Below are 25,962 nucleotides of genomic sequence, written 5' to 3'. Positions count from 1 at the left end.
TATAATATATATATATATATATATATATATATATATATATATATATATATATATATACACACACATACATATACATATACACACATCACCCACAACCCCGCCCCCCCCCCCCCCCCCCGAACATGTTCTACAACAGTAAAGGATACTGACGGCAAAAACATTGAGTCCACCCACAGTGTACTTGTAGTAATAGGCATTAACAGCATAATAGCAGCAGAGGACAACATCTGAACTGCAGGAGTCATCCACCTAGCAGATATATACGTATATAGAGAGAAAGCGGTTACAAAGGGAAGCACAGTGTACATCTGAAGCATCTCCATACAGCACAAAGTTTTGTTAGGAAACTCAAGACAATGTTTTATTGATCTTAGGGAAATTATTACTTAGCTAGGATAAATCCCCCCCCCAAAAAAAATAAAATGCGGCTCTGCCAAATATATTGATCACTGGAAAGTGCAAAACATTTAAAATATCAATTTTAAGTATTAAAACCACAATTACAACACAACTTTGAAATAAATTATGCAATATAGTTGAATAGATGAGATCCAGTAATACTTTAGCGTCTAGCACTGTCCTGTGTTTCAGTTGTGGTATAGATAGTATTCCAGACATTAGATACTACAGCTGTATGGAGGGGTTTTAAATTTCACCATCGGCTCTGTACCCATCCTCTCCCCTGGAGTAAGAGCTAGATTGATGTGATTGGGTGCCCTCTGTTCCAAGCGTGTATGTTTGTTTCGTAGACCTTGTTTTAAGTTTATTAATAACTAGTTTTAGGGTGTTCTTTTCTGTGAAGGGCCATAGCTGTAGGCAATCTATATTTGTTACACAGTGGCCCCTCAAATAGAATATGAATTGGTCCTGAGGCAAGCATTGTACATTGAAAATATCATTTGTTGAAACCATAACTACGGAAAACTTATTTGGTTCTGAAGACGAAAGGTTATCCAAAAATGAAGTTTAAAGCAAATTAAGTTGATAACTAATACAAATAAACCAAGTCCTCACAGAGACGTTAGGGCCCTTTTACATGGGACTGGTCATCCCAGTGATAATGGTTTCTGTGCTTTTACACAGGAACGATCACCACTAGTAAATGGAGGCTGAGTGGCCAGGGATCCCACCTGCCTCCAGTCACAGGAGACAGTCAGGTCCTTTAAAGACTTTGTAAGAATGTTGCCATCCAACAGGTGGTACGGCAGAGCTAGCGTTTCCATCTCTTTCTAGGTTTGGACTTTAAAGGAAAGATAAGACATAAAACAGTGACATTCCTTAGCTCAGAGGGCTGATTAAGCATTTAGATATTTTTTCTGGTTGTTTAGTGTTATTTTAAGTCTTGAGTGAGAGCCAGTGCCAAATTTCTGTATGTGAACATTTATTTAGAGATCGAGAGGGGTGTCGTCTCTGCATTTGTGTTATATTTGTGTCCCATCCAAACCAATTTCATTAGCCTGATGAAGGGTCGATAACCACCTGAAAGCTTGCTGTAACATCACATTTGTGTTAGGCATTAAAAGGGATCATATCTACTAGATTGCTTGGTTTCTCTCACTAAGAACAATCACACTTTCTTCTACTGGCTAACACCGTTCCAAACCTTTTTTTTGTTAAAACAAACAACCACCACATGAACATTTCAGACTTTAGTACCAGGCTTTCAGCAAGCAGTCCTTGCCTATAGCGCACCTTGCTTTCCCGGCAGATATGAACATGCTCTGGAGGCATGAAAAGAACTGTGAATAAAACCCTGCCATTCATCTTTGACACAGGGATAAAAAAGACCAAGATCCAGGAGATGAAACAGGCAAGCCCATGGACTACTGCAAGCACAGGATATCCCACAACCAGCCAGATGTAAGTGCTAACACGTCTCTGTTTGAGAGAAGCAGAATATAGAACATGGTTAAAATGTGTAGTTTTACATGGTAATAACTGTAAACACAGGAGTGCTAGATTTACCCAGTAGTTGACTGTGGTGTCTGGGGAATTTGAAGGTAGTTGCTCACATTTTTCTATAAGGGGAGTCTTTGATAGTTCATCAACCTCTGGAATAGCCTCACACTTTGAGAACCTAACACAGCATTTTCTATGGCGAGTTATACCACCCTAGATGAGAGAACACATTGAACATTATACAAAGCTGCCAACAATTTAAGGTTCAAGGATAGGCAATTTATATGTGTTTTAGTGGGTTTACCATTTACCCAATTCTGAAGGAGTTAAACCACTAAACATGGTGTAAAGAGAATTTTATAATTTTTATGCATAATTGTATATTAAAATTTCAAGAAAGTTACAAAGTAAGAAAACCGAGTTATACATTACAAAGTGCAAAAAATATTTGAGTATGCAATTAAGTCTTTTGCATAATAGCACAAATACCTTCAGCTCCACGTAACAGAATAACGAAACAAAACTCGAACATTGAAAATTAGGACTAAAAGGCCTGTGATCCCATCATAGAGAAGATATCTGGATTGTATTTTTATTCCTAAATAGAGAACATCCCATCTTGGCTTCTATCAATTCAATTAATTTTTCAGTCCCATCCAATTAACAGTAGCAGTCAAACTAGTATCGAGAAGGGAAGGGAGAAAAAAAAAAAGGGAAGGAAATAAAATAAAAAAAGGGGAAGGGAAGTAAGGAGTGGAGCAGATCAAGCACAAGAGATTTGCCCTGTGGGAATTAAGAAGTTGTCGAACCCCAGAACTCAAAGTCCATGCAAGTTGTCAAGAGCTCCATGTAACTATAAATGCCTCAGATTTTTTGTGAGAGTCAGGTATCAATTCAATCTCTGCAGCCCATTCACAGAGAGAGTGGCTCACCAGAGCTAGTGTCATAGTATTACCATTCTGGCAGCAGCTAAGGGGTGTCTCAAGATGCCCTCTCTGATTTGGTCCATAGAACCAGGAAGCAGGGATAGCAGCATTACCTGTAGGGAGTTCTCAACTTGTTTACCAGAGTAGGATTTGTAAATAGCTAGAATGTACTCCCAAAAATGCAGGATGTTTTGGCACTGCCAACAAATATGGAGCAACGTGCCCCTTTTCTCGTTTACACCTCCAACACCTGTCAGGAACTGTTTCATACATGCCATGAATATCTGGCAATAATACAACCTGGAAATGATAGTAATTCCTCTTTTTAGCATTGGAGGCTATGGATAAGCTATAAAAATAAAAAAAATAAAAAAATTTAAAAAAGGGAGCATATTTTGAGAATTCCCAATGGGATAAAGTGCCACCTAAATGTGACCTCATTTAGAGAAAAAAAAGGGGGTGTCCTTGCCAAAGTTGCCAAATCAGAGCAATAGCCGATACAGGCATGATGGGGGGGGGGGGGGGGGGGGGGCGCTATGACCACCAGTAGGAGGAGGTTCATAAGTTTTGTAACTTGGGGAAAGATTTTTCAGGATTCTGAAGAATAAGAACCATATCATTGGCATAGAGCGCCACTATGATTTCTTCACTTCCCCAGCAGTTAACTGTGATAGCAAAAAGTACAACATAACCGTATTGCCAAAGCTTCTATGGCTTGGCACATAAGGCATGGGATAGGGAGGCAACCCTGGCGAGTTACACGCGAAAGAAAAGCTGCTAAAACATTTTCTGGAGATTTGTATAGCATTTTAATCCATTTTAGGAATTGAGGACCGAACCCAAAAACAGATAAGACAAGCTTCTTGGAAGTTCCACTCTAGTGAATTAAAGGCTTTCATTGTATCTAATGAGGCTAAATTTCAGGATATAGTGTGTAACCTGCCAAGAATAATGGTCTGGACTCGGCAGATATTGATGGCTGTAGATTTGCCAGGCATGACGCCGGTTTGATCTGGATTGCTCTCCCCATCTGCGCAGCACCTAAAAGCCACCAGTGAAGGAGCGGTGGAGACTCCCCTCACACTGCTTGCACACTTTCCTGAGGCCTGCCCATCACTGCTGCTCTTCCTCCTCACCATCTGGACCAAACAAAGCACTGGTAAGTGGGTGAGATGCCAATACTACAAGCTTCATGGCAGGAGCTTCACAAGATGCATGCTCACACTGCCATGACACACGCCAATTTTACAAGTTAGTCCATAGAGGGTATTGCAGCTTGTGAACACACACACACACACACACACACACACACACACACACACACACACACACACACACACCATTTTGTAGCTAAGATTCACTTTTAATTCTATGAGGGATGAAAAAGCAAACGGACACCACTTGAATGCTGTCTGTGTACTGTCTATATTTCATTATAAGAAAAAACCTCCCTATACATATGCAGTCTGGTTTTCACCTGCAAATGCAACATGGAGTTTATACACTTTAATTTTACGTGAGGGAGACGCGTGTAATACTAAGGCCGCATCCACACGGGCTACAAAGCACATGTATGTGAAGCCTATTGTTTCCAATGGGTTCTTTCACATGAGATGTTTTGTAGCCTGAAAGGTTTCCCCCCCCCCCCCCTCAATGCTATAGCAGCTGCATATGTTCGTGTATATTACTTGGCATTGCTATGCATAGAATAATTTTTTTGCATACATATTTAACATATGTAAGAAAAACGCACAGACATATCCACCCTTACCTTTAAGATAACTTTTCCAAATGGCCAAATAAAGTATCCTGAAAGCCTCCAACACAGCACACCTACATTAAGAGTAATACATTAAAAAGTCACACTGCTGAAATGCTTTTACTATTTACATACCCAAATATACATCTTGACTAAATACAGCTGCAAGACAAAAGCAAAGTGAACCCTTTGGAAATACCTGGATTCCTTGTTGATTAAAACATACTGAATAATCCAATGTAACTACAAGTGGATGACCACCAATTGCCAGCCCGCATCCTAGATTTGCCAAGCAAAACAGCAAGTTCAGGAGCAGCCTGGCAAATTAGTAATAATTAGCATGTGGTCACCAAGTACAGGCAACCTGAATAAAAACACTTTTTGCCAAATAGCTCTTGGAAGAGAGGAGATTGAGATTCGCATCCTCTTAAGATCATTCCAACAACACAAGGTGGGCAGTTGTGAAATATCAAGAAGAACACAAGGATAACAGCAAAAGATCTACAGGAGACTCTACAAACTGCAAAAACCTCTGTTCAGGTATAGACTAATCATAAAACACTGAACACAAAGTAGTATTCATGCAAGGACACCGCAAAGAAACGGTCTGCTTTCAAATCAGAACACACAGTAGCCCCACTTGTCTTGGGTAGAGGAGGCAAAAGTGGAACTTTTTAGCTCAATGTCATGTTTGGAGGAAGAATAATGAAAGAAGAACTGCAGGTTGGTTGGGGTTGCTTTGCGTTCTCAGGACCTGGGTGCCTTGTGATCACTGAAGGAACAATGAATTATTTTAAAAAGGTGTATCAAAACGTTTTACAAGAGTAAAGGCCCGTTTACACAGAACGAGTGCTGGGCAAATAATGCCCAACGCTCTTCCTAGTGTATAGTTGATCCGTGCTGTTACACAGGAGCTTGATTGCTTACAGCGCAGCCAGCAGGGAGGTGGGCAGCTGGGGGTAGCATTTTCCCTCCGCCCACCTAATTCACTGTAAGCAGCAATCGTTCAGTCCCTGGATGCATTTACACCAACGATAATCGTTCCGTGGCCATTAAACCTTTAAATGCCCCAAACATCATACACCCCCCCCCCCCCCCAGTGAGATCAGGGGAGCCATGCAGGTGTCGTGGCAGTTGGGTGCCTTCTGAAAGGCCCCAGGGCTACCTTTGGATACTGCCTATCAAGCCATCCCCGTGGGGTGGCTTGATAGACTGCCTGTCAAATCGCAGTATGACGTAATGCTATAGCATTATGTCATACTGCAGGAACAATCAAAGCATCGCATGTTGTAGTCCCCCAGGGGGGCTTAAGAAAATAGAGAAAATAAAGTTATATTAATTGTAAAGTTATAAAAGTTTAAAATCACCCCCCTTTTGCCATACCTTTTTTTTTTTAAATTATTAACACAAATCAACATCATTAACCCCTTCCCGCCCCAGGGTGCAAGTTTACTTCCTGGCAGTGGGGTACTTCCCACAACAGGATGTAAACTTACGTCCTGGGGATATCGTGAGATCATAAGCGATCTCATGCTATTTGGCAGCGGGAGCCAGCTGTCAGTGATAGCCGGCCTACTGCTGTTAACCCCTTCCCTGCTATGATCCATGTAGATCGTAGCATGGGATGGATTCACAGAGGGAGCGCGCTCCCTGACGTTGTCAAGCTCTCGCGATATAAATGCAGAGAGTCCGGCTGGTTGCCATGGCAACAGGACACCAGATACCAGCCTCCTGTATTGCCAGTGCCTGTGATCGCAGTAATAAGCGATAAGGCATTGCAGGAGGGAAGTCCTGCAATGCCTTATCACAGCAATCAGTGCTATGGTGAAAGTTCCCCAGAGGGACACAAATGGTATAAAAAATAAATAAATTTTTATACATATATACAGTACAAAACACACAAACCCTTTTTAGGTGCTTTTTCTCATACAACAAAAAAATTTTAATCCCACATATTTGGTATGGATGCGTTCGTAAGGACGTGTACAATAAGTTGCACATGCTTTTTATTCTGCACTAGAGATGAGCAAGCATACTCGCTAAGGGCAATTACTCGATTGAGCATTGCCCTTAGCGAGTACCTGCCTGCTCGGAAGAAAAGGTTCGGCTGCCGGCGGGGAGATCTCTCTCTCCCTTTCTCCCCCCCCCCCCCCCCCCCCACTGCCGCAACTCCTCTCACCCGCAGCTGAACCTTTTCTTCTGAGCGGGAGAACAATGCTCGATTGCGTAATTGACTTTAGCGAGTATGCTCGCTCATCTCTATTCTGCATGGCAAAAAGCGTAAAAAATAAAAAAAACTTAAGCAAAATGCTAATTTTTAGCATTTTGCCTCCCAAAAAACGCAATAAGTGATCAAAAAAGCCATATGTATCCCAAAAGGGTACCAATAAAAACTACCGCTAGTCTCGCAAAAAATAAACCCTCAGAGCTCCGTCCATTGAAAAATAAAAAAGTTACAGGACTTTGAATGCAGCGATTTAGAAAAGAGAAGAAAAAAAAACTTTTTTTGAAAAAAAGGGTTTTTATTGCAGAAAAGTACAAGTTTGGTATCGTTGTAATCGCACTGACTCAGAATAAAGATATCATCATTTTTGCTGCAGTTTGTGAACCGTAGAAACAAGACGCACTGAAAGATGGCGGAATGTTTTTTCTTCATTTTACTCCACTTAGAATTTAACGTTTTTCAGTACATTATATGGCACCATTTAAAAAATATAACTGCCCTCATACAGCGACGTCGATGGATAAATAAATGAATCACTTTTTTGAGGGGAAAGGGAAAAAAAAAAAAAAAAAAGGGGCCGTGTCATTAAGGCCCGATCACAGAGACGTGTAATTAGGGCATTCACACTAATACAACTAGATCATCATCTAATAAAAACTGTGAACCAGTCATGGCATGTATAACAAAACAGTCTTTCTGTAGCATTTGAGCAATAGAAGTTAGCAAAACAAATAAGTCAATGAAAGCGGTGGGCTTTGTAATTATAAGTATAACAGGTTAATGTAGTCTATAATACTGCAAAGAAATAAACTGCTTATGGGAATGTGCCCAGGGTACAGAAGAGTCAAGCCACCTGCTCAATATAGTAAACTTTTCTAAACAGGACAGCCTATACATGCAAAGAGTACATTTACCCATTTGCAAATTTTTTCTGCGCTGATGTACACAGTCACTGCAGATCATCCACGGTGTGGGGGAGGAAATTCACAACCCCACCACCCCAATTGCTTCTAACCTTCAAATGCACTGCAGATCCTAAGCTTCATTAGAGATGAATGCAGTCAGATCCGCTGTAGAATTAAGAATGCTGCGATTATCTGTGCGTGGCATCCGCAAATCATTTAAAAATCAAATCCGCAGGACTTAAAGTGCGGATGCCCAATGATTCTCTATAGGCAGCTAGAGACCCACACGGATTCAATAAATAAAATCCGCCCGTGGACATTGGGCCTTAAAGTCCTGTACAGCAAGTACTGGTTCAGTCATCCAAACTTTATAGAGCCCGGAAATGCATTGCTAAACAGTTTCCAAAAGGAATTTAGTCTAAATGAAGAATATGTCAGAATCTAAAGGGAGACCGCTCTTAGGCATCATGTCCACGGGCATAATTCATTTGGCAAATCTGCATGTGTCTCCCGTGCGTGAAATCTGCAGATCAATTTTCCCATAGAGAATCATTGACCATCCACGGTTAATTTAACAGCTGCGGATGGGATTTATTTTGATTTGCAGGTTTCACGCACGGGGGGGGGGGGGGGGGGGGCGGAAGACAAAAACCGCAGCATGCTCTATTGTAATGCGGATCAGCCCCATTGATTTCTATGGGTGTGGGAGATCTGCAATGCATCTGCAAAAATACTTGCAGATGCACTGCGAATTTGAAGGTTCAATTCAATTAGGAAGGTGGGGAAAGGCTGGGAGGTGGGATTGCATTTTCCTCATGCAAGGATGATCCACAGTGCATCCGTGCATGAAAAATCCGCAATCTGCGATCTCCCACAAGCAAAAAAAAAAACAAAACAAAAAAAACACAATTTAAATATCACCTGCAGTGTACCTGCTGCGGAAATCCACATCAAATATCCACAGGGGCCGTATTAGGCCCATGGACATGAGGCCTTAGGGTCTTCTGGGAGCAGAATTTCCATCCAGTCATGTGTTCAATGAGTGTTACATCCCTGAATTTACCAGTCAGCTTTTTTCCCCCTGCATCTAGATATTATTCTTAATTACACATAAATATTGCTAGTTAACATACCATATGGAAATCCTAGAATGGAGATAAACATCACAACTGAAACTAGCAGATAAAACAGGCTGATCCACCATCCAAACATGATCAGATAGAGAATATTCCCAAATGTCAACGTTGAGTCTGAAATAAAATACCAGTACATTAGGCCAAGACAGTCTAGATTCTTTGCACAACTAGTGTACAAAACATTAAAGTTATGTGAATGTTACCATACCAACTGATGTTTTCACTACATTCAGTTCAGAGTAGAGTTCCTTCACAATATCTGACCGTTCCTCCCACGGTCTCTCCGTTACATGACCTTTCCACTTTTTGAAACCAAACTGTTAAATGGAATAAAGGGAATCGTCATATGGAATTATGTGAATTTTTCGTTCTCAGAATGCATACATTTCGTGCTGAAAATCATTAGTAGCAATAAGTTTCATTAAACGTTCTGCACCATTTGGCTTCTGCAGTTTCTAAGAAGTCATGGCAGATCTATAGAAGAGAATATGCAAGAAAGAAACCTCTCGTCTGTATGGAGCCGTGATTGGTATACAGTGAAGAGGCTGCAGCCGTGCAGCGTTTTTAAGCGGCTGATCGGCAAGGGTCCCGAGTGGTAGACCTACATCAATCAGATATTGATGACCTATCCTAGTGTCCCATTTAGACTGGACGACCGTTGTCTAAATGACTATGCAAGCGCTGAGCAACCAGACTTCAAGGCTTCCATGTGAAGCGCTGAGCGAGGAGCGTTTACATACAATGACAAGACTGCGATTCAACAACATTCTGTATGTTGACTGGAAAAAAATAAATAAATTTTTTAGCATTTACACTAGATGATTATAACACAAATTTGTTTGAACAAATTGAGCGATAATCATCGTGTATATGGCCCTTAAAAGGTAAATCCCTTAAGAAGATCTAGAAAGTGAATAAAAATTTGATAGTCACCTATTTGGTAGTGGTATTTGGATAGGTGTAGACGTTTTTTGGTCTAGGAGGCAGGATTTATCGCCATGGTGCTGTGTCCCTTAACAGTTTTAAGCCGGGTTCAGATGGAGCGTATTGTGGCTGTATTTCTGCATCCTTAATACAGATGTGTTCCCTAGGCCGATTGCAGGGTTAGCTGACCCCAACGCTGATCATGGATCCTTACGATGCTTTGAGTTCAGGTCAGTATACTCAGTGGTCAGGGCCAGGACCCACGTCTATTACAGATGCAGAAATGCCGCTGTAATATGCTTGTCTGAAATCAGCCTTAAGCTTCCCTAGTAGAGCAGGCAAAATAACCAAGTTTCCTTTCCCTTAGACTTGCCTTGTAGTTGTTAGAAAGTTTAAGAGCTTCCACCTCATTCTCTGCAGTTATGGTGGTTTTAACAGGACAGTTTTCACAAAGTTGGACTTCTTCTGAGTGATGAAGACAATAAGACTGGGAGGAGGTTGTTCCTACAAGTCAACAAAAAATAAATGTTAGAAAAACGAAGGTTATGTTTGTCATAACTAACATTAAAGTGTTAATATCTATAGTGCTCTTAACAGGCAATGACAGTTTTGTTTTCTTTAACCCCTTAGGCCTCCCTCACAGGAGTTGGCAGAAATGCTGCGTTTACTGCAGATTCTGCCCGGTTTCAGCAGTGCTGGCATGTGTTATGCCAGTGTTCTCAGCACAGCTGAAAATGCAGCCAAGGATACTGGAAAAAAACAAAACAAAAAAAAACAAAATAACCTTACAGGTGCCGTTGGGGTACCCACCGCTATTTTCGGAGCTTCGGGCACTTGTCAAGCCAGCAAAGCACGTACTGCTTGTGACGGGGATTGAATTCCCCGCCTCCCAGCAATAGATACAGTATCGCATTGAATGGCTGTGATTGGTTCCTCAAGCGTGGCTCTGAAACTGCAGCACTCGAACCAATCACAGCCATCGCATTGAATAGCTGTGATTGGCAGAGCTGCGGCGCTGAAGAACCAATTAGAGCCAGCGTTTCCTGGAAGTGGGTTTTTTGAAAGTCCTGACCAGGAAGCACTGACTGAAGACTACAAACAAGTGCTGGAGCTGCAAAGGAGAACTGCGGTGGAGCACTTATTTATTTATTTATTTATTTTTTTAAATGCAGCTATTTCAAGCCCCGTCTCGAAAATCCTGGCAAAGGAGCGTGACTTTATAGCGACACAAAATCATGTTAGCATCACGAGAAAATGCAGCAATATCGCACGGAACACAGCTGCAATTTTCTTGCAGCGATCTCACTGTCGCCCGCGTGAAAGAAGCCTTGGATGGGTTACCATTTTCACTTCCACCTTGGTAAATACTCCAAGAGCAGTGGAAATGCCAAAAGGCAAGGACACAAACTGAAAGGTTTCTGAAGCCAATCTGACTGCAAATCCAAGATACTTTTGGCATATTGGGTCTATGGGGATGTGGTAGTACCCATCCTTTAGGTCAATTGCACATATTTTTGTTAGAGTAATTGTGGATCTAATTAGTTATTGAAAGTTTAAAATGGAAACTTAAATGATCTTAGATTTTAGTTCTAAAGGAAGCATTGGGCTTGCCAACTAGGAATAATGGGCAATAGAAACCCATTCCCCATTCCTCCCTGGGTACTGAAATAACCTCCCCATGGACAACAGGTCCCAGACACCATTCTCCAACCTTTCCTGAAGTAATGGAGATTAAACAAGAGTTGTTAGAGTCAATCTTGTACCCCAAAGATATTATTTGTAACACCCAAGGATTCTTAGTTACCCATTTCCAGCAATCCTGGAATCGGGATAGTTTTTTTTCACCACCCCACCATCACTGGCCCCAAGTCATTGTTTGGACTCTGGTTTTCGACTGAGGAGGAGAAAGTTCCTATCCTTTCCACCTTTTGAGGACCATCTCTTCAGTTTACCTTAAGTTGAAACCGGGGTTTACAAAAGGAAGGGATCTTTCTAAATTGCCTGTTCTACAGAAAGGTCACTTTACACTGACCTGGCAACGGCCTTGGAGTAATCACACTATGTTGATGAGATCCAGAATGAGTGTCTGTAAAATCAGCCTGCATATTTAAGGTACATTGTCTGTCACAGAGAGATCCTCTTCGATGGTGCGGATCAAATTCACGTGGGAAGTCTGGAGGGGGAAAAGAAAAAAAAAACAAACCCACCATGAACATTACACAGTTAATGAGGCAGAGACTCCTTTAGTAAAAATATAAAAATCAGAAACTACTGAAACTACTGGTTCTGCTTCAAGTAGATAACCATAATGTGATCTTATTAGGAGTAGACCAGTTACTGTTAATCAAGTATAAAGTCTTGACAGATGAGGAGGGGAAGACGACAAACACTTACATCACACTTAAATAAGGTTATAAAGCCTGCTAAGTGTACACTTCTTAATGGCACTGTGCTCTGTCAGCCAGATCTTGTACTGTTCAATAGTAGAAAATGTTAGATTTGCCACTAAATATTTTTCTACACTAGGGGGTGTCAGGTTTTATAGCACATTGCAAACAATACATATACAAGCCTGAACTGAGCTTCTGCACCCGGGCAACCACATCAAAAACCGCACGTGCGGTGTGACTTTTTACGTTTTTTCGGTGTGGTTATGGTGCAGAATGTCCGTTGCAGATATTCCACAACATTTTCCTCTATGTGGAAATGTATTCTAGAGTGGAAGGAAGAGTCACTCGTGCAAGGATCTATAGTGAGGGAATGTCAATGCGGGCTCTCTAGTGGTCCGGAAACAAATCAGAGAAAAATCAAACCACCTTCATTTGTCATTAGACAAAAAGGCCAATTAGTCCAATAATAGTTCCAATCTCAAGATAACCTACCACCTTTAAATTAAGAGGAAAGAGGCCCACCCTCTGCCTTTGAGACATGGCCATTGCCAACCTGGATCACTTCAGTATATATACACACTGTAAAGGGCCAGAGACAATCCTCAATATACTAAGCATAGGCCATTGCCCGACATTGCCATGGCCTGTAGGCTCCAATGTGATTACATAAGGTGGCTACTCCCAAGTCCTCTCAGTTAGGAACCTAACTGAGAACAAACAGCGATTGGGTGTAGTGGTGGAGCGATGGAACGCTGGTCCAAGGTTCCTAGGTAGGATAGAGAAGGTGATCACATATCCACGATGGCCAGGGAAATCCAACTCCACTTTTTTTGGTTGTTTTTTTTTTTTAACAAATAAGTCTTTACGTAGTGTTCAGAAAGTATAATATTGCCAGGCACGCACAAATCAAGTATAAGCATGAGTTACACAACCTGACAAAGGAATAGCCTCATCGTAGCTATATCAGCTGCTGAGAATGACCACTATATAAGGCCTGCTGTTGACACGGGGTAAGGAAGCCATCTGGTGTTACAAAATTAGCAGTGTCATGACCAATACAGATGCTAGCCTACTACAATAATCTCTGCATGCAACAGAGGTAATGAGGCTGTTTGATGTGCATTAAAACTATGGAATCATACTAGGTGTAATTGTCATCTGCAGTACAATTACTACTGCTGGAAGCGGGCAGTCAGATATTTAGGTATGATAGGATCCTCTTCACAACTAGGAGTAATATAATCTCTTCTGCTTTCAGAAGGAAATGGCGCAGCTATGATGAGCATAAGGCCACCACGTTAATACCAGGTATAGCATCCAGATGTGGGGCCGTTACTTGCATGCAAAAGGCGGATGTAGTTGCCTGATACTTGCAGTAACTTCATAAGGAATGCGGACAATAGATTCCAGTGCCAATGTCATAGTCTGTGTCGGACACCTAACAGTAGTATGATGGCCCCTCCTAGAAAATGGGGAGAAAGGTGATGCTACAAAAGACAGGTATGGGTCTAAAAGTATACATACTCCCTCCATAGGGAAGAGAAGTGAAGATGCTAGTTTGCGCTATAACTGTATTCAGGCAATATAGATTTTAGGAGCAATACATTTACCCTCCAAAAGGAAAGGGAAATTATGTGGCATGACCCTTCTCATGACTTGTTGGTGTGTCAGACAGAGTCCGGCAGTACTGCACATATCGTCCAACGGAAAGGAGAATGCAACTGCTGATGCTTGCCATTACTGTGTAGCAGTATCAGATACTGTTCTGAGCAGTAATCTGGCAGCCTCCTATGGCAAGAGAAATGAGGTTGCCAACTCCCCTTCTAATTTGTAGGCATGCCCGATTAGTAATACACTTACCCTGCTATGGAAGGGTTAATAAGACTGCTGATGTTCACCACAACTGCATAGTCCTGTGAGATATACTTTAGTAGTAATACCCTTCCTTGGAGGGTAGAGGGTATAAGGTGTGTATACTCAACTGCTGCCCAAGTATGATTGATGCTGAGTACTCAGTGTTTCCATTAGGCAGTGTTTATACAGGAAAAAACCCCATAAAGCTGAAACTGATTTGTCCTGCAGGAGTGTGGCTGGTGGGAGACACGAACACTTCTTGCCTAGTGTCACCTCCTGGTGTAGCAGCTATACCCATGGTCTTGCTGTGTCCCCCAGCAACATGAAAGAAAAATGTGAAATATTTAGAATACAAGCCATGCGCAGGTGGGGTGTGGGGTGTGCGTAACCTACAGCAGGAATAATGTAGTGTGGATTTCTAGTCTACAGCAATGCAATTTTTGCTGCTTAAATTCACTGCAAATCTCACTTCTTCAAACAAGGTACAAGATTCCAGACAAAATAGTGCAGCAAGCTGTGCAGTTATGTGAAAAATGACAGGAGGCAAACAACTGCATTAGTCAATTGGGTTCATGAGATATATACATACAGCTCATGCCACTAAAAGAGTCCTCACACAGAATCACGCAAAAAAAAGTTATGGGGCTATGAAAACAACAAAAGGCATTTCATTTAAGAAGAGGGCTTTTAGTTGGGTTGAAAAGGGGGAGCAGGGAGAAAATGTGCCATTTTTCAGAGTCAGTACCATTACAATACTGTTGTTTATTGACCTTTTTTTAATCTTTGTTTTGCTACTTAATTTTTTTAAGTAGCAAAACAAAGATAAAAAGGTCAATAAACATAACAGTATTGTAATGGTACTGACTAAAAAAATGGCACATTTGCTCCCTGCTCCCCCATTTAACCCGCTTAAAAAAAGAAAAAAAAATTTGAAGTTTTGCAATAAGTTAATAACACTCAAAAAACAAGTATACTTAGGCAAGTGGACACAGTGCTCAGGTGAGCGCTACAGCCCCCTCATTCTAGCAATCAGTGAGGGTCTCAGCAGTGGGACTTCCACTAATCAACACTGGACATGCCTCTATAAAATGGCCAATATTTTCTAAAAGTGCACGTTCTTAAAGGGTTAAGCTAATTACCCAAGGAGTGAACTGTATCAACTGTAAACAGAGGCAGTCCCATTCATTATAATAGATTTCTGTATTTTTAACAGAACAGAGGCAAACAAAAGTTTTCTGTGTTATAGAAAAAAAAAATCCATTACAATCAAAAGGGAGAAAAAAAACCCAAAAACCACACACACACACCTAACTATATACACCAAAACACAGATGTAAGGGTTAACCTTTTAGGCTCAGTTAACATCAGTGTTCAGTTTTCCTGCTCAGTTCAGGAAGCAGGTGAACGGCACCCCTGGATGTACAGTTCTGTCCAACGCCAAATTGACCATAATGAGGTCAGTTCGATTCCCAGACAGCAGTCTAGTATTTTGCCAGAATACACAAAACAGCGCAGAAATGTTTCCAAGTGTAACTCAACAAAAAGGTTCCTCCAAAACTGATGCGAAGGAGACCTAAACAAAGAAAGACAGCAGCAAGAGGGGTAGCTTTCCATTAACAGCAGTGTTAAAAAACTGGACCCGGTGCAATTTGGTTTCATTCCATTTTATTTACTAGAAATAAAGAGCAGGCTGTCATTTTGCTCCAGTGTGTGGGAAAAGGAATTAATCCATCCACATTGTATCAGTTTACTCAGGATTTCAGCAGAAGCCACATTGAAAGTTGCAACATTTGTCTTCCATTTCCAAAATGGAAAACCAGGTAGAGATCTCCAGGTGAGGCAGAGATCTCCGTGTGAGGCAGGGGGTCTACAGGTGAGGCATGCACTGGTATGGGCGCAGTGCTCAGCATCACAGGTAACATACACCGTTACTAACCAGGTGAGGGGACTGTCTGCACACCTGGCGGGCACTGCTCTGCAGCTTTAGTTTTATAGTAGCCACAAACAGCTTCCTTCAGGTTAATGCTGGACTTGTAGTTCTACAGGACAGCAGCGCCAAGTTGACAAGGAAGGGAAGGGCCAAGAAACAGCGGAGGAAAAGGTGAGGCACCGACATAAACTCCCTGCATGTCACGACACAGAGCACCAGTCACAATATTCAGGACAAAAACATGTGTAGCCAGGCACACAACAGTTCTTACCAAAAGTGTCGTGAGTGAACCTCCTGCGCCGCGCATAGTCCCCGTTAGCTGCCATGTCCACTGTGAGGAGACTGCAGCCACCACACGCGGCCGGCGCCGAGCAGCTGAGCGCTTTTGAAACAGGATTACTGATGTGCGCATGTGCAGCTTGTGTTGCTCTGAAGCACGCCAAGATTTACAGTTGCAATTTCAATCAGGAGCAGTAGGAGGCGCACATGAGAAATGTCTATTTATTGTAGATTAGAATACAGGATTCTAGAAGTTAGGATGTTCAGGTGCATTCACGCTATAAAAAAATCATAACTCTTTTATTTATTCTTCAACATAGCTGTCTGCAGGCCTGGTTTTTTTGCAGTTGTAATTTTCAATGGTACAATTTATTGTACCATATAATGTACTGAAAAGATTTTAGGAAATTCTAAGAGGAGTGAAATGGAAAAAGTTAATTCTGCCTTTTTTGGGAGGTGTGTGTGTGTGTGTGTGTGTGGGGGGGGGGGGGTCTTGTTTCTAGGGCATACTCATTGCAGCAAAAATGACGTTAACTTTATTCTATGTGTCAGTAGTAGTACCATTACTACAATACTACATTTATATAGTCTTTTTGTCTACACTATTTAAAAAGATATATATCTTTGGAAAAAAATGAAATTAATTTCTGTCGCCATCTTCTGACAGCCGTAACTTTTTTTATTTTTCTGTCAACATAGTCTCGTTTTTGCAGGACGTCTTGTAGTGTTTATCAGTACCATTTTGGAGTAATATAGCTTTTTGATTGCTTTTTATTACATTTTTACTTGAAGGGCGCATTCAGACGACCGTATATCGGCTGGGTATTCACGCCGGCCGATATACGGCGTCTCTCTCTGCAGGTGGAGGAGGCTGAAAGACAGTGCTCCCGCCTCCTCTCTCCTCCCCTCTGCACTATTTGCAATGAGAGGAGGCGGGACAGGGGCGGGGATAATTTCCGGGAATTAGCTCCCCCCATCCCGCCTCTCCTCATTGAAAATAGTGCAGGGGGGGTGGAGAGGAGGCAGAGAGGGGTTATACAGTGTTATATGCCTGGGTCCCCCATCGATGCTATCCCTCTTTTGATGTCCATAGGACCAGTACGTGCTTGCTGACCAGGATTGTGGACGTACCAGAGTTTCCAGGTGAAACCCAGTTGTATCCGGGTGAGTCACTAATTTTTCTGGGTTCTCACTCACCGGATTCCTGGTGGAAATCTCGCGGTGTGGCCGCAGTGAAAAAACGCAAGATTTCTGCCAGGAGAAGCGCTGCTTCAAAACCCGTGGCACTTAGCCGCGGGTTTTGAAGCGGCCTGGCTGCTCGCTCCTCTGCTGTGGCCGTCGGTCCCATAGAGGAGAGCGCGGCGGCAGTGGAAGAAGAAAAAAAATTAACATGCTGCGACCGGCGAATCCGCGCTGCAGGATCGGCTTCTGTTGGCTTTGCCACAGCAGATTCGCCGTCCCGTGTGGACGAGAGTTCTGAGAAATCTCGTCCACATGGCTGGCTAATCCAGGGATTAGCGGCCGCAGGCGGATTTGCCGCGGCGTAATTCCGGACGGAATTTCCGCGGGAAATCCGACCAGTGTGAACCCAGCCTTAAAGTACTACTTTGAATATTCTCTGACCCAGCTCTGGAGCTCTGCCTTTATTGATTATTGTCTTTTCTTCTGTTTGCTATATATTATAGGAGGGAGTTTTTGTTATTTATATGGGTTATGTGAAATAGATATTCTCTATCCCTGATATGCGATTTGTGATGCCCTGAGGTTTTTGATAAACTATAATTGGCCCATTTGTTGCCTGTGAATTAACACAGACAGCAAACAGCCCCAAATACGCTAGTGTACTAGAGGCCATATAGGTGTGCAACATGCTATACAGCAAACCGGTAAAATTGAATGTTATCAAACTACTAATGACCACTTGTCAGTTAGTATGTGAATGCTTCTCATGCTCCACCCCTGGTGACGTCATCAAAGGTCCTATAACATATATAAAACACAGAGCCTGACCGACAGAAGAACAACACAGTTAGGGCTCTTGAAAAGGGGAGGACAAAAATAACAAAATAAGAATACAACTAAGCCGTTATACAACTCAGCAATCCTGACAGAAGACACTGACCTAGCGCCACCACAGAGATACGGTGGGCTAAAGGACCTGAGGTGATGTCACTGCTTAGGGATGAGCCATTCTGCAGGTTGCTATAAAGTACTGTATGTGGGTTCTTCTCATGCTCCGCCCCCTGGGGACATCATCACAGGTCTTATAAGATATATAAAACACAAAGCCTGATCAACAGAAGAACAAGACAGTTACATCTCTCGAAAAGGAGAGGACAAAAATAACAAAATGAGAATACAACTAAGCCGTTACTATCTCAGACACAACTCAGCGGTCCTGACAGAAGACACCGACCTACCTCTACCACAGAGATCTGGTGAGCTAAAAGACCTGCGGTGACATCACTGCTGTGAGAGGAACCAAGCTGTTTTTGTCTTGTGTGGGGATTAAGATGGATGTAGTAGAGCTGTGTGTGTGATATATGGGGATCATAATGCATGCACCATGTAGCAGAGCTGTGTGTGCTGTGTGTGGTCAGGATGGATGTAGTAGAGCTGTGTGTGTGATGTATGGGGATCATAATGGATGTACCATGTAGCATAGCTGTGTGGCACATTGCACCACCAGAAACACTGGTACTGGTAATTTCCTGCTTTGAATATTAGACACTGTTATGACAGTTATGGTGCTTTTAGACGGAACAGTTATTGCTCAAAAAATAGTTCAAACACTAAAGTGAACAATAATTGTTCAATCTAGAAGCACGCCAACGAAAATGACGAACGATAATCGCTCGGTTGTTGTTCATTTTATGCAGGCATAAGAATAATCGTTGGCTTATTTACCTATTGTTCGATTTAAACAGCAATTGTTCAGTCATTCTGATTCACTCATACAGAGAACAACTGAATGTTTCTAAACGATTTCTCGTTTGAACGAGCCAACGATTTACCTGCCTGCATAAATGGGCTGCACCAGTGTGAACGAGAGAACTCTGACATCGTTAGCTTGTTCACTCATTCAAACGATAAATCGGCTCGTCTAAAAGGGCCCTAAGTGTATTGTCTAGGAAATACAGGACTAGCAGACTTTGACACTGATATTACCAAATGGTCATGAAAGAATTGATTACACGTCAGTGCTTTAGCCAACACAGCGTTTCACTCTAAGGGCTATTTCACATGACGAAATTTGCGCAGCTAAATTACATGCGCAAAAAAATCACGACTGTTCGAACCAATGGTTTCCTATGGAAACGTTTAGATGAAGGAATTTTAGCTGTGCAAAAAAGGTGCACCTCAATAGGTAGGACATCAGTGACTGAAATCCATGCAACTCAAACTCCCTGCTGTGTGAAAAGATAGGACCTGGCCTATCTTTGGTGCGTGATGCGCAGGAGTTTCCATGGACTACTATGGAAACTGGACTAAAAGGGAGGGAGTTCTGCCATGCTGCTAAACCCAGAAGCACGTTTTAAATATACTGATGTACACATCTGTTATTCCCTGCGGGGATGATATGACTCCCCGGGGGTTCCCTTCATCTCTGCAGGGCTGGGGGGGATATCCACGCAGTGGGGAGAGAGAGAAAGCAATGAAGGGAAGCCCTTTGGGAACCCCCTTCTTCTACGAGGGGATGGAGGAATTCTCCCAGCACCCGCAAAACCATGGTTCCCATGCAGGGGAGAAGAAAGAAATCCCTAGCAGTACAATGCCGGGGTTCCCCTACAGGGAAAAAAAAGGAAATCCCCAGCAGCACAATGCTGGGGTTCCCCTGCAAGGGAGAAGGAAATCCCCAGCAGTGGAACCCCGGTCTTGCCACTGCTGGTGATCTCCCTCTCTCTCCCTGTAGTGGGGATATCTCTCCAGCCCCGCTGAGTTGAAGGGAGGTCCTGTGGCTTTCCTTCATCTCTCTCTCTCCTCCAGAAGCAGCAGCGGCGCTTTCTTAAAGCAATACGCAGCTCCCAATCGTGTGAATGGGCAATTTCACTGCTGATAAAGCTCAAAACTTGATAGCAGAAAATCGTCCATTCACGCGATTTTTAGCAGAGTTAGCTGCGATTTTTTTGGGGGGGGGGGCGAGGCTAACTCCTGCATTATTTTATAGCCCATGTGAATGAGCCCTCATGCGGTTTTCTGTGAACATAAAGTTTGTGTAGTTGGTAAAAAAAAATCGGTAATTTTATCTCTTCTGTCCAGAGGGTGTTCTCCCAGAAAGACAGCCGCTTCCAAATTCATTCTGATAAACTGCAGTTGGGGTTTTCTCACATTTCTTTCTAGGTTTAGCTACTCTGCTTCCTGACCAGTCTCAGTAGTAGGATTGGTTAGAAGCCGTCCATTCACACACAGATTTGGCTGGGGAAGAACCTGCTTTTGTCTTTCTAAGTACAGGTGGAATAAGGTACCTTTACACGGGGAGATTATCACCCATACTAACGCTGGAAACAGCAAATTCGGGCAAGAGTTGTCCTACGTACAGACGACCGCTGACAGAATACGGAGCAACAAATCTTTCATTGGTCAGAGTCGCTTGATTTTTAGTCTACCTAAAACCCAAGTGACTTTCGGCCGTGTAAACAAGAGTCAATCAATTTTTGAGCCAATGCTTGTTTACTCCATCTCCATTCACAAAATGACTATTGCTCCTGTGTGATTGCATAAGAGTAATAGTTGCTGGGATGGCGGTCATGCCGTATAAAGGGACCTTTACTCTTTAGCTTGACGTGATATACCAGTTTGTTGTGTTAAGATACGAAAACAATAGCTTTTTAATGGGTTATGATTATTTTCTGCATCATGCTATCACAATCAAGCTAAAATTTGTCCCATCTGTAGGTTAGATCAGATTTCTGGCAGATTTCATTGGCCATTTGCAAAACCAATTTTCATATTGGTCTAAAAGTATCTTTACACGAGATGATTATTGCCCAACTTATCAGTGGAAGCAGCAAATTTGGGCAAAAGTTTTCCTGTTTACAAGCAGCCCCCGGCAGGGCACTATACAACAGATCAGAACTAAAAACCAAGCAACTGCTGGGCCGTGTAAACAGGAGCTGCTCAATCTTTGATCGTGGACCGCTCCGTCTCCAATTGCTAGTATTTAATTAGAGTGCTAATATAGGATGCATTAGCTCATTAAGGAAAAGTGTTGTAAATTCTGTTTATTAGTGTAAATGCCATAGTGTAAATGCCATAAATGCTGAAGTTTATTAAGAGAAATGTGATGACAACTGACGGTTATTATACAACTGTGTACTTATGTACAATGCCATCTGTTTGTGTGCGTGATTAGTAATTTATGCTTATTGCATAAATAAATTGTTGACTGATGATCACAGAAAATCCACAAATCACCACTATACAATCAGTTACCCCATGCTATGTTTAATCACGAGTCTCTTGGGTTGACCTTCAATGCCGGAAAAGCAAACTTGTGATTGTTTTGCTTTTCATAGTGTTACAAATTAATTAGTTTAGATAGCAATGTGATTCACTGCATCATGAAAGCAACATACTTCTCCTTTAGATACAGTCAAGAGTCACAAGACATTGTTCGATTAGTACAGCATTTCCTTTACCATTGCAATCAACAACAAAAAAAAAAAACATAAGTAAACTCTTTGGACTCACCTGGATTTTTGCATTACTAGTAAAATGTGGTCTGATTGTTATTTAAGTCACGATTAAGTTGCTTTTCACACAGGCGACAGCGATATTGCCATGAGGAAAATCGCAGCAATATCGCATCTGTGTTCTGTGCGATATCACGATTTTGTGTCGCTAGAGTCTCACATGAGTGTACAAAGTCGCACAACTGTCTAGCGCTTTTTTTTTTTTGCCGGAATTCTCAGTCGGAGAGGGGGCCGGGGATTTAGGAGCTTTAAATATAGTCTCTACCCCAAAAATAATCCCTATCTGCATCAAAAAAATAATACATCTCCTACCAGACACTGTCATCTCTGGTACAGATCTCCTCTGCAGCTCCAGCACTTTTCTGTAGTCTTCAGGCAGCCCTTCCTGGGTTGTGAATTTTTAAAATCCGGGCCTCCAGGAAGTGCTGGCTGTAATTGGTTCTCCAGTGCCATGGCTCAGTAAACCAGAGCCAGTGCTCGATGCACATACAGAGCATAGAAGAGGCTGTGATGGCGCTAGGATCCCACGACCTTTCCACAATGATGATTGCGGAAGAGACACCAGAAGGACAGCTTCCATTGACTTCAATGGAGGCTGCACAAAATCGCAGCATGCTGCGATTTCTCCTCCACAAACAGAAAAATCGCTATCAATTTCTGCTCGTGGACATGCAATCGCGTATTGCCAGGGCATGCTATAGGCGGTATTTGCTGCGGAATCCAGAGGTGGAAGCCTGGTCTGCATTCCGCAATTCAAATCTGCCTGTGTGCAGGCGGTGTTACAAGGTAAGAAATTGTCCCAAACTCCTAAAGCGTACACACAGCAGATTTGGTGAGGATTTTCCGCAGAGGAATATGCGCATTAAACTTTCAAAGTACTGGCGCCGTTTTTGACATGGATCTGCAGCACACTCCACTCCTCCGCTTGAAAGAGTAAAATATGCTCTAGATCCAGTTCAAAGTGCATGAAACGATGTGGACTTTGAGGAAAAGGGCTCATTCACACAGCCGTGTTCAGTTTCCGTCCATGAAATACGCAGTGTTTTCACAGAGCTGAACAGTGCATATTCCCTGATTATTGCATTTTTCACTTGTGCATAAAGAACACAAGAAGAGCCCATTGATTTGATGGGATTTTTTGGTCCATAATATATGTAGTAAGCTTGGTTCTGGTTCCATGTCTCTGCAGTACATATGGTTATGGTACTGTATCTATGCAGTAAGCTTGGTTCGACTATTGTATATATGTCATGTCAGGTCATTTAAAAAAAAAAAATTTTATGCTGGTGGAGATCCACAGTCTTCATACAGCCCAGGGCCCGTCATAACCTTAATGCAGCGTTGCTGAATTATGAATTCTAAGCTTATCAAAGCATTTTACAGCAGCATGTAAGGTCAGCAGTCCATGACCTCAAGCGCATGTGAGGATTTAACTGGAGAATGTCTTGAGACCAACCTCCCATTTACTACAAATAGATAAGACGACTCCCTCCAGTATAAGGTTACTGTTTAAAGTATTCACGTGATATTAGGCCAAATATACTCGTATCAGAGGAAAAACTGCTTCACTGTGAATTTGCAACCCATTATATGGAAACTACTTGTAGATAAAGGTTAACCCTAAGGGACGGAGCTTTTTTGCTTTTTCCTCCTCCCTTTTAAGAAAATAGTAACTCCTTTATTTATTAGAGATGAGCGAACGTACTCGGTAAGGGCGATTTCGCAATCGAGCACCGTGATTTTCGAGTACTTCACTACTCGGGTGAAAAGTACTGGGGTGCGCTGTGGGTGAGGGGGGGGTTGCAGCGGGGAGAGGGAGAGAGAGAGAGAGGGCTCCCCCCTGTTCCCCTCTGCAACCCCCGGCCCCACAGCGCACCCGAGTACTTTTCACCCGACTAGTGAAGTACTCGAAAATCGCGGTGCTCGATTGCGAAATCGCCCCTACCGAGTACGTTCGCTCATCTCTATTATTTATCCATCCACGTCGCTGTATGAGGGCTTGTTTTTTGCGGGGCAAGTTGTATTTTTCAATGGTAATATTTACTGTACCATATAATGTACTGAAAACCTTTTAAAAAATTGTAAGTGGAGAGAAATGGAAGAAAAAACGACATTCCACCATCTTTCGGTGCGTCCTGTTTCCACGGCACACAAACTGCAACAACGACCTGATAACTTTATTCTATGGGTCAGTACGATTACTACGATACCAAATGTATATATATTTTTTAAATATTAAATTTTTTAACATTTGTCTCCATTTTCTGCAAACAATAACTTTATTTTTCTGTCGACATAGTTATGTGAGGGCTCATTTTGTGCGGTACGTCCTGTCGTTTCCAAATGGTACAATTTGTGAATACAAACAACTTTTTTTCGCTTTTTCTTACATTGCATAAATTGTTGACTGATTATCACAAAAAAATCCACAAATCACTACTATACAATCAGTTACCCCATGCTATGTTTAATCATGAGTATCTTGAGTTGTCCAAAAAAGGGTGACCAAAAAAGCACATTTCTGGCAGTCTGAATAATTTTTTTTTTAAAATCAGATGTTCACCGTGCGGGGTAAATACATTACTTTGACAGATCAGACTTTTACAGACGCAGCGATATCAAAACACGTATTTTTGCTTTATTATTTAGATTTTTTATTGCAAATATGGCAAAAGGCTTTTTCTTGAACTCTTAGTTTTAATAATTATTGAAATTAAAAAAAATAGTTTGTTTTTATTTTTACACCTGCTTTTAGTCCCCAGGGTGGGAGGGAACCACAAACAGCAAAGGTTTGATCACTCCTGTAGTATGATGTAATGCCATAGCATGCATTACATCATACTGCATTCTGACAGGCAGCCTACCAAGCCACCCCACGGGGACGGCTTGATGGGCAGTCTGCCAAACAGCCATGGGGCCTTTCAGAAGGCCCCTGGCTGCCATGACACCTGGAGGGCTCCCCCAATCTCATCGCGGGGGGACCATATGGGACCCCCGAACATTGGTTGGGGGATTTAAATTCAGCTGTTAGCATAGACAGCAGCATTTAAAGGGTTAATAGCTGCAGTTGGCTATGCGGCCGATTGCAGCTATTGCCTGCGGGTGTCAGCTGTAATAAACAGCTGACACCCGCACTGTATGGAGGGAGATAGCAGTGCTATCTCCCTGCATACAGGTCCTGCAATGGCAGGACGTAAAAAGACTATTGGGCTGTCACTAAGGGGTTAAAATTGTTAAAGAACATAGAATAACTGTATATTTAGTTTACAATTATCTCAGTTACTAACTCAACTATAATGCTTTATTCATACTACTAGGCTTCCTATATGGAGAAGATAGGTCTTATGGGCCCGGGTGCAACCGCATCCCCTATAGCTACGCCCTTGACTGACAATAATTACATCACTTGTGCAATACTGAGAAGATCCTGAACCCATGACCTGTTGGGGGTTGTGAGGCCTGGAGTTTGGGAAACACTGCTGTAGACACTCCTTGTCCTGCTATATTATGCCTTTGTGGGCCCTTCAGGTGATTTTACTTGAAGGCAATTACCCTCGTACTGTGGAAGTGAAGGTTAATGGTCCTGGAAACAGATTCCCTTTGATGCTACGGTTGTGTTCTGCTTCTTTTACATGCGGCACGGGAAAAATTTCCAAGTACAAATACACAGGTATGCCTTTAGCCATATTCAAAACAAAACCAGTGTTTGAAAGTCTACTTCAGTTTTGGTTCCAAAACTTTTTCAGCCATGGAACCCTTTTTGAAGCAAAAGTTTCTTGTGGAGCCCCAAGGTGTGGTCAGGGAAAGGTTTAGGAGTGTGGCTTATCATGGCATATGATTTTTACTTCAGTGGTTATAAAAAGGACAGGGCCCTTAACAAAAAAAACAAACAAAAAAAAAACACTGTAAATTCCACAGAAAATTTGCCCTTTGTAGTAATAGCGACCCCCAAATTGGTGGCCCCAGTAGTAATAGCCTTCCCTACATTAGCGGCCCCAGTAGTAAAAGCTGCCCCAGTAGTGATCCGCCATTGGTCCCCACTC

The 25,962-nt window shown here is 42.3% G+C and overlaps 1 protein-coding gene across 1 annotated transcript in view; it reads right to left on the bottom strand.

Annotated features, from left to right (window-relative positions):
• Positions 1-16,325, bottom strand: part of LOC136612067 (uncharacterized) — a 56,042-nt gene extending 39,717 nt beyond the window's left edge. Inside the window, exons 1-9 of the mRNA XM_066592154.1 lie at positions 16,219-16,325; positions 11,806-11,946; positions 10,147-10,277; positions 9,058-9,166; positions 8,847-8,963; positions 4,597-4,658; positions 1,966-2,112; positions 1,693-1,878; positions 147-249 (exon numbers count right to left, since the gene is read on the bottom strand). Of these exons, the coding sequence (XP_066448251.1) occupies positions 147-249; positions 1,693-1,878; positions 1,966-2,112; positions 4,597-4,658; positions 8,847-8,963; positions 9,058-9,166; positions 10,147-10,277; positions 11,806-11,946; positions 16,219-16,273 (1,051 nt within the window). The 5' untranslated portion in view covers positions 16,274-16,325. The remainder of the gene's footprint in view (positions 1-146; positions 250-1,692; positions 1,879-1,965; positions 2,113-4,596; positions 4,659-8,846; positions 8,964-9,057; positions 9,167-10,146; positions 10,278-11,805; positions 11,947-16,218) is intronic.
• Between the last annotated feature and the right edge of the window lie 9,637 nt (positions 16,326-25,962).

The sequence above is a fragment of the Eleutherodactylus coqui genome, chromosome 2 (assembly GCF_035609145.1).
Source record: "Eleutherodactylus coqui strain aEleCoq1 chromosome 2, aEleCoq1.hap1, whole genome shotgun sequence".
Classification (NCBI taxonomy): Eukaryota; Metazoa; Chordata; class Amphibia; order Anura; family Eleutherodactylidae; genus Eleutherodactylus; species Eleutherodactylus coqui.
This window is presented reverse-complemented; position numbering and strand designations above follow the sequence as displayed.